The 14,101-nt window shown below is 44.5% G+C and overlaps 1 protein-coding gene across 2 annotated transcripts in view; it reads left to right on the top strand.

Moving 5' to 3' along the window:
- The first annotated feature begins 123 nt into the window (after positions 1–123).
- The window catches only part of agl (amylo-alpha-1, 6-glucosidase, 4-alpha-glucanotransferase), a 31,984-nt gene continuing 18,006 nt past the window's right edge, over positions 124–14,101 (top strand). Inside the window, exons 1-12 of one of the 2 annotated variants that reach the window (XM_004078663.3) lie at positions 124–338; positions 2,629–2,753; positions 4,089–4,299; positions 5,431–5,600; positions 6,627–6,830; positions 8,709–8,890; positions 9,289–9,400; positions 9,951–10,077; positions 11,532–11,634; positions 11,820–11,917; positions 13,100–13,239; positions 13,338–13,525. In XM_004078663.3, the coding sequence (XP_004078711.1) occupies positions 2,666–2,753; positions 4,089–4,299; positions 5,431–5,600; positions 6,627–6,830; positions 8,709–8,890; positions 9,289–9,400; positions 9,951–10,077; positions 11,532–11,634; positions 11,820–11,917; positions 13,100–13,239; positions 13,338–13,525 (1,623 nt within the window). In that variant the 5' untranslated portion in view covers positions 124–338; positions 2,629–2,665. The remainder of the gene's footprint in view (positions 339–2,628; positions 2,754–4,088; positions 4,300–5,430; positions 5,601–6,626; positions 6,831–8,708; positions 8,891–9,288; positions 9,401–9,950; positions 10,078–11,531; positions 11,635–11,819; positions 11,918–13,099; positions 13,240–13,337; positions 13,526–14,101) is intronic. The other variant, XM_011486144.3, reaches the window with a different exon arrangement.

The following is a 14,101-nucleotide window of genomic DNA, read 5'->3' as shown; positions in this document are numbered from 1 at the left end:
AACCCTGTGTCAGAAAACAGCCTGAAGATTCATTTATAAAATGTAAGAAGCTGGAACTCTTTTGTGTTTTTGTTCTAGTTTTTAATGAAGACACACCTGCTGGGGGGAATTTAGGTTGTTGTAATACAGCTCTCCATCCACACTCCAACACCAGCAGGGGGCGCTACTGCGCCATTCTGTAGTTTTCCAACTGCCATAAAAACACTAGAAGAAGAAGAGCCTGTCAGTCAGTCGGTTAATCACGCCCCCCAGCTGCTGCAAACACCGCAGGTCTCCGCAGTCGGAACTGCCGCACTCCCGCAGACGGTTCTCCTGTCGTTGTCACGGAGCACGGACAGGTAAGACGCGGGACGCTCGCGCTTCCTTCCTCGGGTCCTGCTAGCTAGCTAGTTGACATTTGCCTCGTTGTCCTTTATTATCTGACCCTTCAGCTGCTAAATTCGGGTTAAACAAACTTCACAATCACAGCAACAACCCAAAAAAACCCAAAAACAGCTAATGTCTAGTAGAAACGCGCGAGAGCATCTTGACATAATTTGTTCTGATTTGTTCCGCTTTAAAGCAGAAATACGCATTAAACTCTGAGAGTTGTGCATGCGACGTGAGTGTTGATCTAACGGCGCCGCCCACCGGTAAACGTCCCTATCAGCTCCACCTGTTCGCTGAAATGACTCTTATTTGGTCACTAGAGGTGAGCCGATGTGTGGAGCACAGTCCTCGTAGGTGAAACTTGGACCGCAACGTGGTTTGGACGCGATTCCACCTTTGCTTCGCCGAGTTAACCCAAAAACTTTGATGATTCTGAACGAAGTCTGGAGAGGGCGACCTCAGCTGAGCGCGTCCCCGCGCCTCTGCAGCCCACCGCTGTCTGGCCCGCGCCTGTCGCTGTGCACGTGTCTGACATTGTGTAATGGTGTGAACCACCTGGACCAAACGACCCCAGAGACCATGGGACTCTTATAAATAGATACCAAGCAAGAGCTCGGAATTCCTGACCTTTCCGCGTCTAGGCGCGCACTGCGCATGCTCTACAGAGATGCGTTCAGGGACTGGGAATCCCTTCACCGGTTCTGACCGGCGTGGACCTGCCCACCCTCTGCCGGACGAGACCACTGTCCCACAGTCGGTTTCCTTTGGACAGAGTTCATTTCAGAAGCATAATGACATCAGTGTTTAATGTAATCTACAGCTGAAAGATTAAACCAAAAAAGGGTTTACAAAGAAAATAAATATTTTACAAACACTAAAGGTGAGGTGAATGCATTTACTGCACTTTTAAATCTTCAAAACGACTGCATTTACAAATTGATGGACAGAAAAACAGCTGAAACAGAGTGTCGGGCTGGGGGTCTGGCCGGGGGTCAAATGGCTCTGGCTTTTTCGAGAACTGGACTGACTGAGTGAGTGAGTGTGATGTCACCCATAGGGAAACTAAGCAATCCTGTTGCCACTTTGCCGCAATACGGACGCCACCATATGAAGCCAGACGGGGTGCGAGGGATCGAGCCACCAAAGAGGACAACAGAAAATGTATCCAAAAAATTTCTCAAAAAATGTAAATACTTTACAAACTGAGCCTTTCAAAGAGGCCAACTGAAACATGATGAACTCGGGCAACAAACTTGACTTTAACTTATCCAAATGAACAGACCAAACGGAAACGAACCGACCTCCCCAAAGACACAACGGGGGGGAAACTAACAACATTTAACAAAGACTAAAGACAAAACTAAACACACAACTTGATCTTTTCGTGCCATAGAAAAAAGAACAAAAACTCAACTGGCAACTCAAAAAAAGTTGAATTAGTTAAACCGACCAAACAAATACAGGTATGTGTTACAAATAAATAGTGGGGAAAAAATAAATTTATATTTTAACTAAAAGAAATGTGTGTATTTATCTAAGAATAAAGAAACTTAAATAACAAACTATTAAAAGGAAAGTCTGTAGTGTGTGTGTGTGTGGGGGGGGGGGGGGGGGGGGGGGGGGGGGTTAGTAACCTGAGATTGGTCCAAGTCAATCTGAGTAGACGTTTCTATGGCAACAACCACTGTCCACCAATCAGGAGTAAGCTTGTTGGAAAGCCACACCCCGACCACTGAAAGCAGGCTCAGGAGAATCTGTCAATCAAACATTGAGATGGGGTCCAGTGGGCACCGCATGGGTTTACTGCGGCATCTGATTGGTCAGTTTCTAACTTGAATAATGAAAAATTCGTGAAAAAAAAGAGGATGATCAAGAACAAGGTATCGGATCCAGAACGGTTCTACTGACCAATAGAATGACTAACAGCTGTTAGTTTCTCTGTAGACGTCTGTGGGATTTTGGCTTCTTGGAGCCACTTCCTGTTTGGAACACTGGGGGGAGGGGTCACCCAGTCCGGTTCTCATATACAGTCGATGGGTTCAAGGCGTCTTTCTTTTTGTGTGACGCTCATTGGACTGAGAGACTTTAGGGCTCAACGATGCTTAAGGGCGTTTGGAAGGTGGTGAGATGTGCTGGGAATACAAACTTGTTGCTAAAGCGTAAAAAATTCTCTGGAAGCTCAGAGTTTCAGGACTCCTTGTGTTCTACAGCAGTTCATTGAGAACGTCTTTGCTGAAACTTACTGTTCTTTCCCTCTAGGAGACCAGGCCTTTTACCCCGAGGACATCCTCTCATAATGTTACCTCAGCACTTGAAGCAGATCCGTGTTCTGATGCTCAACGACAAGGACAACTTGGAGAGGACTCTGTTCAGACTTGAACAAGGTAACACTACCATGTCCCCCTTAGACAAAGAACTGAAGCTTTTAGAGATTTATAACAATGGTCTAACTTTTCACACAGAACAAGACTTTCATTTACAAGGTTTGAGTAGAAAAGGCTGTTTCACTGAGTCAGTCAGCTTTTTGATGCGTCACTGTTTTGAAAGACAGTTAGCAAAATCGATATCAGTGACGGGCACATTCCTGAATGTTCGCCTGCTCTGGCATGTTCCAATTGGATGGACACACCTGAACCAGGTAATCAGTCGTGTGTAGGGCTTGGATATCTGGAAATCATGCCGATGCTGCGGCTCTCGAGGCCTGGAGTTGCCCATCCATGACCTCTATATCAACATATTTTGTAGCTTTTTTCCAGTATTTATGATTCTTTAAACCAAACGTTATAACTATTAACCTCATTAATGCATCATTAAGCTTTCATCAAGTAGTTTAACATTTGAGTGATTAGTTTAAAGGCCCATTTTGTTCATTGTTTTGCTTTCAGGATCACTTAGCTTTTTGTATTTTTTTTTATTTTGAGTTTTATTCAGCTCAGTTAGCCTTCACATAGCAGTTTAAGCTGTTCTAGAAATTGGAGAAGTATTAGGTTGTCTCTCTGTTTTTAGCTTTTTGCATCAGCTAAATTCATCTACAAGCAAGCGTTTTTCCAAAAAGGACGTCTGTATGGCTGAGGTCCAAAGTGCACAGTTCATGAAATGCAGTACTTTTGGCTTCAGAAGGGAACACGCAGATTGCATGATTTCCAGCATTGTCCATTTAGTTATCCTTATCTGGTATTTGTTCTTGTGAGCAGAAACGTGTGTAAACGTTGTCTGGGGTTAATGCCTCTGGAGGACTCTGGTCTGACTGTCTGATGCCGCTAGTCCCGCCCACATTCTTGGAGGGTGCTTCTGGACTGCTGAAAACTGTGCATCAGCACATGGATGTACTGAGGAAAATGAAGACACCTTGCAGTGCATGCGTGTTGGCTGAAAAGACGCGTGCCACTTGACATTTACAGTACTCTGAACATGAGAGGGATCCATCAGCTGACTGTTAAAGGGGACTAATATATATTTAGACAGGCCTGTCACAGTCCTGACTCTGAAGGAGCTGCATGCTTTGGGGTCCTGCTGCTGCAACCAGGTGCACAGTCCTGGTTGCAATATAAAGCCAAAAGGTTGATCACTGCAGGAAGCGCAAGAACCTTTCTCAATGTGTTTCGACACCCAACTGTTGTGTAACAATTGTACACAGTTCTGGTGAAGCAAGGCTGTGTTTTTTTTTATTTGTTTTAAATAAGAAACTGTCAAAAGTACAAACTTTTCTGTTTCCTCAGGCTTTGAGCTGCAGTTCCGTTTGGGCCCGAGCCTCCAGGGACGGAGGGTTATCGTTCACACCAACTACCCACTGGAAGGGCAGCGCTTTAACCGAAACAACTTCCGTGTTTTGGCGTGGAACTACCCATCAGGGAGGGAGGATGATTCTGATAAGTTCTGCTCTCTGGAGCTCCAGATCGCTGGATCTTATCAGTATTACTTTGGATATGCGTAAGGATTTTACTTTTAATTCCACACCTGGTGAGGTCTCATTTAGGTGGGTTAGGCCAAAGGTGTCATGTAGCTTTAAGGATAGGGGTAAAGGCGAGATGGAGACCCCCCACTGTGCCTGCTGCCGGGTCCACGGTTCCCGCCTGGGGGTTCGGAGCCCACTCCTGCAGCAGCGTCCACAAGGACACACTTCTTGAGTGCAGGGACCGCCGTTCGCTCAGCCGTGGTTAAACCAGCAGCACTTTAGAAATGTCATACGGCCCCCCAACACGGTTTACAGCGGAGCATGAAACGCCATCATCACTGCTTCCTGTTTTCAGAATAGAATTACTACATATACATGCACTTATATATGCATTATATATATATTAAAGCTGCTTTTTTTGTTTTCAATGAAAAACTTTTTCTTTTTTGTGTGTGTGTGTGTGCATTTTTTTTAATGCACACATGTATGCATCTTTCCTGTTTACTTGACATAGGTTTTCTGTCGTCCCAGTTATTGTTTTTCTGCTTCTGCCATTGTTCCTATGTGGACCATTCCTAGTGTTTCTTTGCTGTTTGTCGGGCAAAAAGTTTAGGTTTCACATCTAAACACTAGGAGGTCATACATACAGGTCATACATACAGGTCATACATACAGGTCATAGATACAGGTCATACATACAGGTCATACATACAGGTCATAGATACAGGTCATACATACAGGTCATACATACAGGTCATACATACATACATGCATGCGGGCTGTCTTGGACTCCCTTCCAACCGGCCCGGACTTCAATAAACGCTCCTGCGGGCCGAACTGGTCCTCCACCAGGAAGAAAAGAACCAAAGTGCGCTGAGTGTCGTTAAACACAGAGACACGTATGTTTCAGAGGACGGTCCATTGGCCGCTCTGCATGTCAATCAACTGACTTACTTTACGCCGAGGATGAAGATTCTCTGAAGGATCTTTAAAAATATACTTATTGTTTATTTATCTTTGATAGATTATCGATCCTTTGCGATTGACCGGTTGATCGCGATCTACGTAATGAGCAGCCCTGTTCTAGACTGTTAGGAAAATCTGCCTTACTTTTCTCTGATTTCACAAAACCGTGACTTGGTGTGAATTTGCTGTGTTTCCAACAGAGGCGTTGAGAGATTGGGGGGAGGATACATCGTCGTTGACCCAGTCCTGCGTGTTGGGGCAGACAACCATGTGCTGCCGTTAGACTGCATCACTATTCAGACCTACCTGTCCAAGTGTCTGGGCTTCCTGGACGACTGGCCAGACAGACTGGAAGTGGCGAAGGAGTCGGGTGGGTGTTGGTTTAAAATCTTTGACGAGATTTGTCCACCTTCAATTTTACAAACTTTAAATTACCGCATCAATGCGGAGCAACATGCGGAACGAAATATGAAGTTTGGAAAAATAAAGTTGGCCTTTCAGACGTTGAACTTTGATATGATCAAAGAGTCTACAGCTGGGGTCTCAAACTCACGGCCTGCAGGCTATGTGCAGCCCCAAAATGATATTTTGCGGCCCCCGCCTTAATATGAAAGTTTAATGTTAACGCGTCCTGCCAGTTTGTAGGAATGACACTTATTCAGTGTTGTGTACAGAGCTGATAAACCAACCAATCACAGTGGGGTATATGACTCTTGGGGGCGTGACATTGACCGGGCATGAAAGCAGAAGAACATTTAGGGAAACCTAACAGCCCCCTCCCCGGACCACATTAAGGAGATTAAGGACACATTGATGGAGGTTACAGAACTGTAGAATTTAAGTCTTCTTTTGTGTTAAATAGTTATAATTCAACAGTGTTAACTGAATTGTGTTAATAAGGATGTTTAAATTAGAAACAGTAGATATAGTAGACTAAACAAACAGAAATGTATTATTGATTTATTTACTTATTGATCTTTTTATATGAATATTTTATTTTCTTTGAGAGTTTTATTAGTAAATTTTGTACAGAAAACTGTTAATGATAGAGTATAGTTAATGGTACATGTTCCATACAAATTTATTGGCTCGCAGACACTCACAAGTTGCGTGTGTGTGTGTGTGTGTGTGTGTGTGTGTGTTGAAGTTGCGGCCCTCCCTCAGCTAGACCGTGCCTTCAGTGGCCCCCAGGTAAATTGAGTTTGAGGCCCCTGGTCGAGAGCAACGACAGGGTTTTGATCTTTTGATTTTTTAAGTCTAAACTTTGCTTTCACATATTTGCAACATTTTTAAGATGGATCACGTTTATTGAAACATCTGTTCTGTGCAGCCAGAATACTAGTTGAACATCAAATTAAAGGAGCTACTAAGCGTGTGCCTGGTACTCTTCTTTCAGGTTACAACATGATCCACTTCACTCCTCTGCAGACTTTAGGAGAGTCACGGTCCTGTTACTCCTTAGCTGATCAGCTGACTTTCAACCCCGACTTCAGCAAAGAAGGCCAGAAGTGGAGCTGGGAAGATGTGGGGGCTTTGGTGGAGAAGCTCAGGACGGAGTGGAATATGCTGTGCATTACTGATGTGGTGTACAACCACACAGGTGAGTTCAGACGACTGTTATGTCTATTGCTCTATTCATACAGGTCAGACCACATAGAAGACTCCTTCAGAATAAATCCTCTTGGTCAATCCTGGTTGTTGTTAGATTACTTTATTTGGTTAATGTCCTGTTAACCCTTTAACTTATACCAAGTTTCTGATATCTAAAGCTTTTCCAATCAAAAACATCTTCATAGGTCAGGTTCCTTTTATTTTTAATCCAAGTTTACTTTTATCTGAGTATTCAGCAACATATAGAGTGTAAAAGACATTCAAACATTTTTTTTATACCCCAAACAAACAAACCCACCCTGTTGCACCATAAAAGAAAAAATATTCAATACAATATACAAGAATTTTACTGACTGGAGTAACACTGTTACCCCTCAGAAAGAAGCGATGGATCAAAATCTTTGATCTTGCTCTGAACTAGCTGCCAGACATTAAAAAAAACCCTGCAGTACAACCCTTCATTGAAAATCTGATTTTTTTTTCTAAGGTAAGATGGCACATAAGATCAACAAGATATTTCCTAAAAGTAGGGGGTTGTTTGTTTTTCCAGTGTAGGAGGATTAGCCTTCTGGCCAGAAGTGTAGTGAAAGCGATTACACTTTTGGATTCACTAGGAAGCCGCAGGGAGAACTCTGATACACCAAATATCGCAATTGAGGCCTCAGGAACAATGTGTGTCCCCAATGCATCAGAAAGAAGTTGAAAATTGTTGTTCCAGAAGGCCCCCAGTGTCGGACAAAACCAAAACATATGTGACAGTGTACCTGGTTCCATTTCACATCGATCACAATTAGCATTAAGGTCTGGTTTGATTTTAGCTAGCTTTACTTTGGACCAATGCAGTCTGTAAACCACCTTGAATTGTATAACCCCTAGAAGCAGCTTCAAACATGTTCTTTCTGCTTTGAATGGTATTTCAGCCACTTTAGTCTGATGGATTTGTCTGTCAGAAACCAAACTCATTCTGTCTTCATCTGCACCGACCCGCGTGTCTCTGAATCAGCCACAAATCTCTTCATAGGACGATGATCACGCTAATGTTTTCCTGAATCGTCAGAGGTTTTATAACTTGTTCAGGCTTTTCAGCAGCAGAGATCCTTTTTTTCCCCATATTTGTTGAAAATGTTGGTCTGCTAAATAATGTGGAACGTCCTTCCTTTAGTAGTTTTTCCTGAATTGAACTGACCTGCAAACTAATTATCACAGGAGTCTGAGATCCAAAGAGCCCAGAGACACAATATCATCCATAAGTTTCATTGAAAACCAAAGACTTTGATCTTTTTGACACTTGAATACAATTAGCATCATTTTTAATGTGGAATGCTCTGCAGTGGGGCTCAAGGACCCACACTAGATGTAGATCATTGCACCTCCCTGGGAATTGAACTCTGATTTCCCATGTGCCAGTCCTGCACCTTACCATCTGAGTTATCCAGCGGCTCCTCAGACTACCATGAATACATTCTGCATTTTTAAAAAGGGACATAATCGTGTTGATGGATGCATTTGAATCTTTTGTAACTGTCAGGAGTTCACAGAAGCAAATGCTGGTTTAAAATCTCCTCCTAGAAAAGCTAGTGCTGTAAATGAGCTGCTGTGAAAGTCTTAAAAGGTTGCAGAGAGGCTTGATTTACTGACTGCTGGGCTGACGGCAGGTCTCCACAAACCATCCTCAAGATATGAAATTGCTGAAGAAACTTGATCGGTTTTACCTCACTCACTCCTAAAGCTTCTTGCTAAAGGACTGTTGGCTAAACTTTCCTGAACTATTTAATCTAAAGTGCATTTTGCCTCGTGGTAACTGAAAAATACCTCCATTAATTAACAGTGTTCATGAAATGCTCCACCATTTCTGTGTTTTGTTCAGCTGCAAACAGTGTGTGGATAAAAGAACATCCAGAGTGTGGCTATAACCTGCTAAACTCTCCTCACCTGCGCCCCGCCTGGGTCCTGGACAGAGCTCTCTGGCATTTAACCACCGAGGTGGCAGAGGGCCGCTACAAAGACAAGGGACTTCCTGCTGACATCACCGATGAGAGCCATCTCAATGTGAGTACTGAGACCTGTTCAGGGACTGGACTGTCTGAAGCGGGGCAGCCTGTCGTCTGAAGGTAGTAAACGTTGGGTAACCGATACGATGCTGCCAAAGCAGAACAAAGCGCTCTGTTCTGTCATTCAGAGGTTTTTCAATGTAGCTGTTTGACCTTAAAGGCGGCTGAGCTCTGGAAAAGACAAAGAAATGCCACTGTGGCAGCAGCTGAAAGGACAAACAAGCTCACCTTCTGCAGAAAAACATCCTTTGACCATTTTTCTCCTCCAGACTATTGTCTGTGTTCAAATGAGCAGCTGATAAAGGAGTGGAGATCTGTGAGATGTGGCCGAGTCCCTGCCTTTTGTTCCAGCTCTTTCTAATGGAACGCTGTTTCCGTCCTGTGTTTCTGAGTCAGGCCATCCGTGGCGTGTTCTGGCAGGATGTGGTTCCTCGGATCAAGCTGTGGGAGTTCTTCCAGGTTAAAGTGGAACTGGCTGTGGAGCAATTCAGAGTGCAGCTGCAAAAGGGTTTGTAACCCCCTTCAGATGACATTTATCACTGTTCAACCACAGATCAATGACTGTTGGGGCTCTGAAATGGAAAGAACAAAGCTTTAGCGATATAATGTCTTGCTAAATGCTAACATCCCTATAATTTTATGGACAGTTATCAAATTTGCTTTGATAGTGGACATATTGGGGGAAAATCTATTGACCTCTCACGCCCAAAGGTTCTTTTAGGTAGCTGGGCGTTCTTGGGCTCTACCTTCTATTTTAGTTTTGGAAATTCTTGAAACAACCAGGAAATTTGCATTCTAAGTCGTCTTGTGACAGTTTACAAAACTCTGTTTTCCTGAAAGAAAAAAGCAAATTTAGGGAGACAGAAAAATGAGAGCATAGTTTTCTTACATCTATTTCTCTAGATCAAGACACAATTTAGTGTGCAACACAACCCTAATTTCAGATTTACTTCAGTCTGGGCAAAGAAACCAACTGAGGAATCTGACAGAGCTCAGTCAAACCTGAAGTTCATGACTTTCAAAAGCGTTTATGTGAGATTTGTGTCATGATTTGTTAGGCTTCAAGCCAGACCAAAGTAAGAGCGGAGGGAAAAAAGGCCTCAGCATAATTCAAGACCCCCAGTACCGTCGCTATGGAAACACAGTGGACATGGACTCTGCTCTGGAAACATTTGTACCTCACAGGTGAGAAGTTTAAAGTTACTATGTTTGTTGGACTATACAGCTCTGGAGTATAAGTCGTAGCTGCCAAAAAATGCAAAATAAAGATGGAAAAATCATTTAATAGCACTGAAGTATAAGTCGCACTTTTGGAAGAAAAGCGACTCCAGCAAGCCTGGCGTTGAGGCTGCTTTCACACAGAACATGGAGGTAACCAGTATCCGAGTACTCGCAATCTTGTACTCATCACTGCAAAATGGAGAAGAATGTTGGATTTGAACTACAGTGGGATAGTGTCTCCCCCGAGAATGGAAGGTCGAGAGTTCAAATCCAGGCCGTCATGCCAGAGACTGTAAAAGAATTATCACACACCTGACGGCTAACTTTAAGTGTCGGAGAAGCTTCTCCTTTTCAAAGTAAAAGTGTAGAGAAAAAAGGGACATTAGGGTGTAAGGGGAGGGGATCGATCTGCAATGCCCTTTGGGGGTGGGGCTACCTGGCAGTGGTCCTCATGCTATTGGTTGCGGCACAGCTTTGTGCCCCTCCCTTTTGGTTTTAATTGCATCTTAAACATGGACATAACAGTTGGCAAGCAGGGATGTCGAAGGCCCCCCAACCCCAGGCATGGACTAGGGCCTGGTTCATGCCTGGTTTTAGGGTGGGGGGTTACACAGAACTCCATGTTTGTCTGGGGCTGGGGGTCCCCTGGTGTGTCGGCAGGGCTGTTCTCTGGCTGGGCTGGAGCTTGCATCCTCTGTGCTCCTGGGCCCCCAGTTCTCTGGTGTTGGGGGGGCCCCCTGTGGCAGTTCTGCCAGTCTTGTTCTAGGTGGGTCGCTCGGTGGGTGGGTTCCATTGATCTGCTATCCTGTGGGGGTGTCTGGGGGGGCCTCGGACCACTGCTGCATTGGAGAGGGGTCATGGTGTGTGTGTGTGTGTGTGTGGGGGGGGGGGGGTGTGGTGTTAACTCACCTTTGCACTAATAGTATGTGTGACAGAATGAATTGTGGGTGTGGGTCCATGTTTACCTGTTTGTGTGTGAAGATCTTTGGAGCCATTAGGTCTGTAAAGTTCGCGTATGTGTGGACAGGCCACGCCCCTTTTAGATTTATCACTGCAGTGACAGTAACTGTAACTGCTTTGTGATTCTACACCCCCCTCCTTTAATCATCCTCCGCCCTCTTTTTTTCTCTTCTTTCTTTTGCATCCTTATCCCCCAGCTCTAGCATCCCTCTCTCCTCTTTTTACCAACAAGAAATCTATGCAAACATAATTAATGCAAAAAGAGTTTAGCCTCAAATCCAAAAGCAGTTTAAACAAATATACACCTCGCATGTGGAAAGATTGACCTCCTATTGTAACAGAAACACACGAGGCCTTCAGCTCTGATCTGTCTTCAGTTGCTTCACTAGGATTTGGGTAAAACCCCATGAAGTGTATGTGTGACGTCCCAAACTGAGATGGTGTCGTGTCCTCCACAGCTCTTCCCCCCACCACATCGAGGAGTGCTGTGGTTGGCTGAGACAGAGACTGAATGAGCTGAATGACGAGCAGAAGCACATTGTGCATCAGCATCAGGAGCAGGTAATTCTCCATAATCATCGTCTCCTGCCAAACATCTCACATGTGGATGTAGTTATGGCAGGAGAAATGCTGGAAACATCCTCACACCACCGTCACTGACAGAATGCTCTTCTATCTGTTCCTAAGCCTGGTTCCTGGAGCATCTCAGAAAACCAACGTTTTCTTCTTCTTCTGTGTCTCATCAGGCAGTTAACTGTGTTGTTGGAAATGTGGTGTACGAACGCCTGGCTGACCACGGCCCCAAACTGGGTCCTGTTAGCAGAAGACATCCTTTAGTTACCAGGTAATGGCTCACAGGGAAGCTGAGTGGTTTGATCGGAAACACATGTTTTTCCATCCTAAATATGTCAACCGTATGATAAAACTGCAAACCGTGTTTTAGACAACATGCAGACTGTTTGTGCCCTTTTTGTTACAGGGAAACCTACATGGATCCCTGAAATCAATGGATGTTATGAAAAGTAAAAATGAAAGATTGGAAAAGATCATCCAGAGATTGTTGAGGTCCATGTTCAGCTAAAGTCTGTCTTTCTCTAAAATGTGTCTTTAGATTAGATCACAAGTCGGTCTGTTTTAAAAATATTACAGATTTCATGCGAACATGAACATTTAAGGCGACCACAGCTGCTCGCCACGTTCAGAATGTAAAGCTTTACAGAACCTCCCTGATGCAGCCACGAGAAGAAAACCGATGACCGATGAATTTGCTTTCTTCACGTAAGACGATGGCTGAAAGTAAACAAGAAAAAAAAACCGGAACGTTGCCACAAATCGATACTGACAATCCACAAACCTTTAGGCATGTGAGACAATACAGAAGGTTTTGGGAAGACTGGCTCCATTCTTCATGAACAGACGTAATAATGAAAGCACACTGAGGGCGGTAGATTGTCTGTAGTGTCAAACATAGTGGAGGTTTCTGTTCTGCTACACTGCGTTCAACACCAGGAAGAGTACAAGGTTATCCCCAGATACCACCGTGTGTGAAAAAACCCCTGTGAACCCTAAGCTTCATCCAGCTGAACCTTTTTTGTCAGGAGCAGAGACATGCCGTCCTGGAAGTAACTCCGAGTGCACGACTCTGATGGAAACAGAACATTGCTCTTGAGATTCAGGTGTTCGGTTGGATCGTAAAAAATGTAAAAAAAAATGTTTTTGCAGTGTTTTGAAAGTGAAGCAGCTGAGCTGGTTTCTGGATCACTTCCAAAGTGCAGCTGAAGTTTAGCTTTAAATGACGGGTAAAATAGAAAAAAATGGAAACTCCAGCAGGAATTCTACAAACATATCAATTCACAGATAACATGGATTAATATTGAAGAATTCAGTTCAGCTTTTTAACATTTAGAGGTTTTCTGTTGTTAACACACTAGAATGACCCTCAGTGAGTACCTGCAGTGCTCATGGGGGAGTCGCTCTCCCAGCCACGGCTGGGTGTTGGTGGATGACCTTTTGGTTTTCTTCTAAGGTATTTCACCTATCCATATGAGGACATGACTCTGGAGGAGGAGATGCAGCTTCTGGACCAACCAGATAAGATGCAGCACTTTTTGGCTCACAACGGTTGGGTGATGGACGATGATCCACTGCGCAATTTTGCTGAGCCAGGTAGACACAATAAACATCAGCGTGCTGATCGACGCCATCGCTGCAGTTGCACAACCTCTTCTAGGCAATGCAAAGCTTTGATGGATCATTGTGGGCAGGCTCCAACGTGTACCTGCGGCGTGAGCTGGTCTGCTGGGGCGACAGCGTCAAACTGCGCTATGGTAACGGACCTGAAGACTGTCCCTACCTGTGGGAACACATGAAGACGTACACTGAGATCACAGCCAAACACTTCCATGGAGTCCGGCTGGACAACTGCCACTCTACACCGTTGCATGTCGCCGAGGTGCGTCTTTAAACACCAACTTATCATGCAAAGTTTGGGCAGGTTCCTTATCGGGGAAGAACCTGGAACTCCCAGTAACGTTCACGCCGAACGCGATTCGTCAAGACAGGCCAGTTTCAATGTTAGGTCAGTAGTACAGGTGTGATCTGAGGTCCTGAGCGACGGGCTCGGCGCAGCGGTCCAGCTGATTTGGGCGTCCCAGTGAGAATTCAAATACTTGAACTTTGGTGAGGTTGTCGTGTCAACCAATCGGGTACTCTGGTCAGGTTTGGGCACGTGGCGTTTTCAGTGACTCGATCAGAAAGTGAAGTTAAAAATTCAATATGGCAGATTGATGTGGGTTCTCGTTCGAAAGTTCCATCTGTCCGTCCATCCAGCTGTCTGTCCATCCATCCATCCCTCTCGGTGGGGGCAGGGTTGCTGGATCCGGTTCTGGCTACTGTTGGGTGGAAATAAGAAGAATATCTCAAAATTCAGGCCCTGCTCTGGTCGTCTGAACTTTGTGATATTCTTCTTATTTTCATCGAGACAAATATAACAGAGGTCCCCAGATTTTCTTCTTGTTTTTATTTTCCC

The sequence above is a fragment of the Oryzias latipes genome, chromosome 17 (genome assembly GCF_002234675.1).
Source record: "Oryzias latipes chromosome 17, ASM223467v1".
NCBI classification, from domain to species: Eukaryota; Metazoa; Chordata; class Actinopteri; order Beloniformes; family Adrianichthyidae; genus Oryzias; species Oryzias latipes.
Note: the sequence above shows the minus strand (reverse complement) of the source record. Positions and strands in the feature narration are given on the sequence as shown.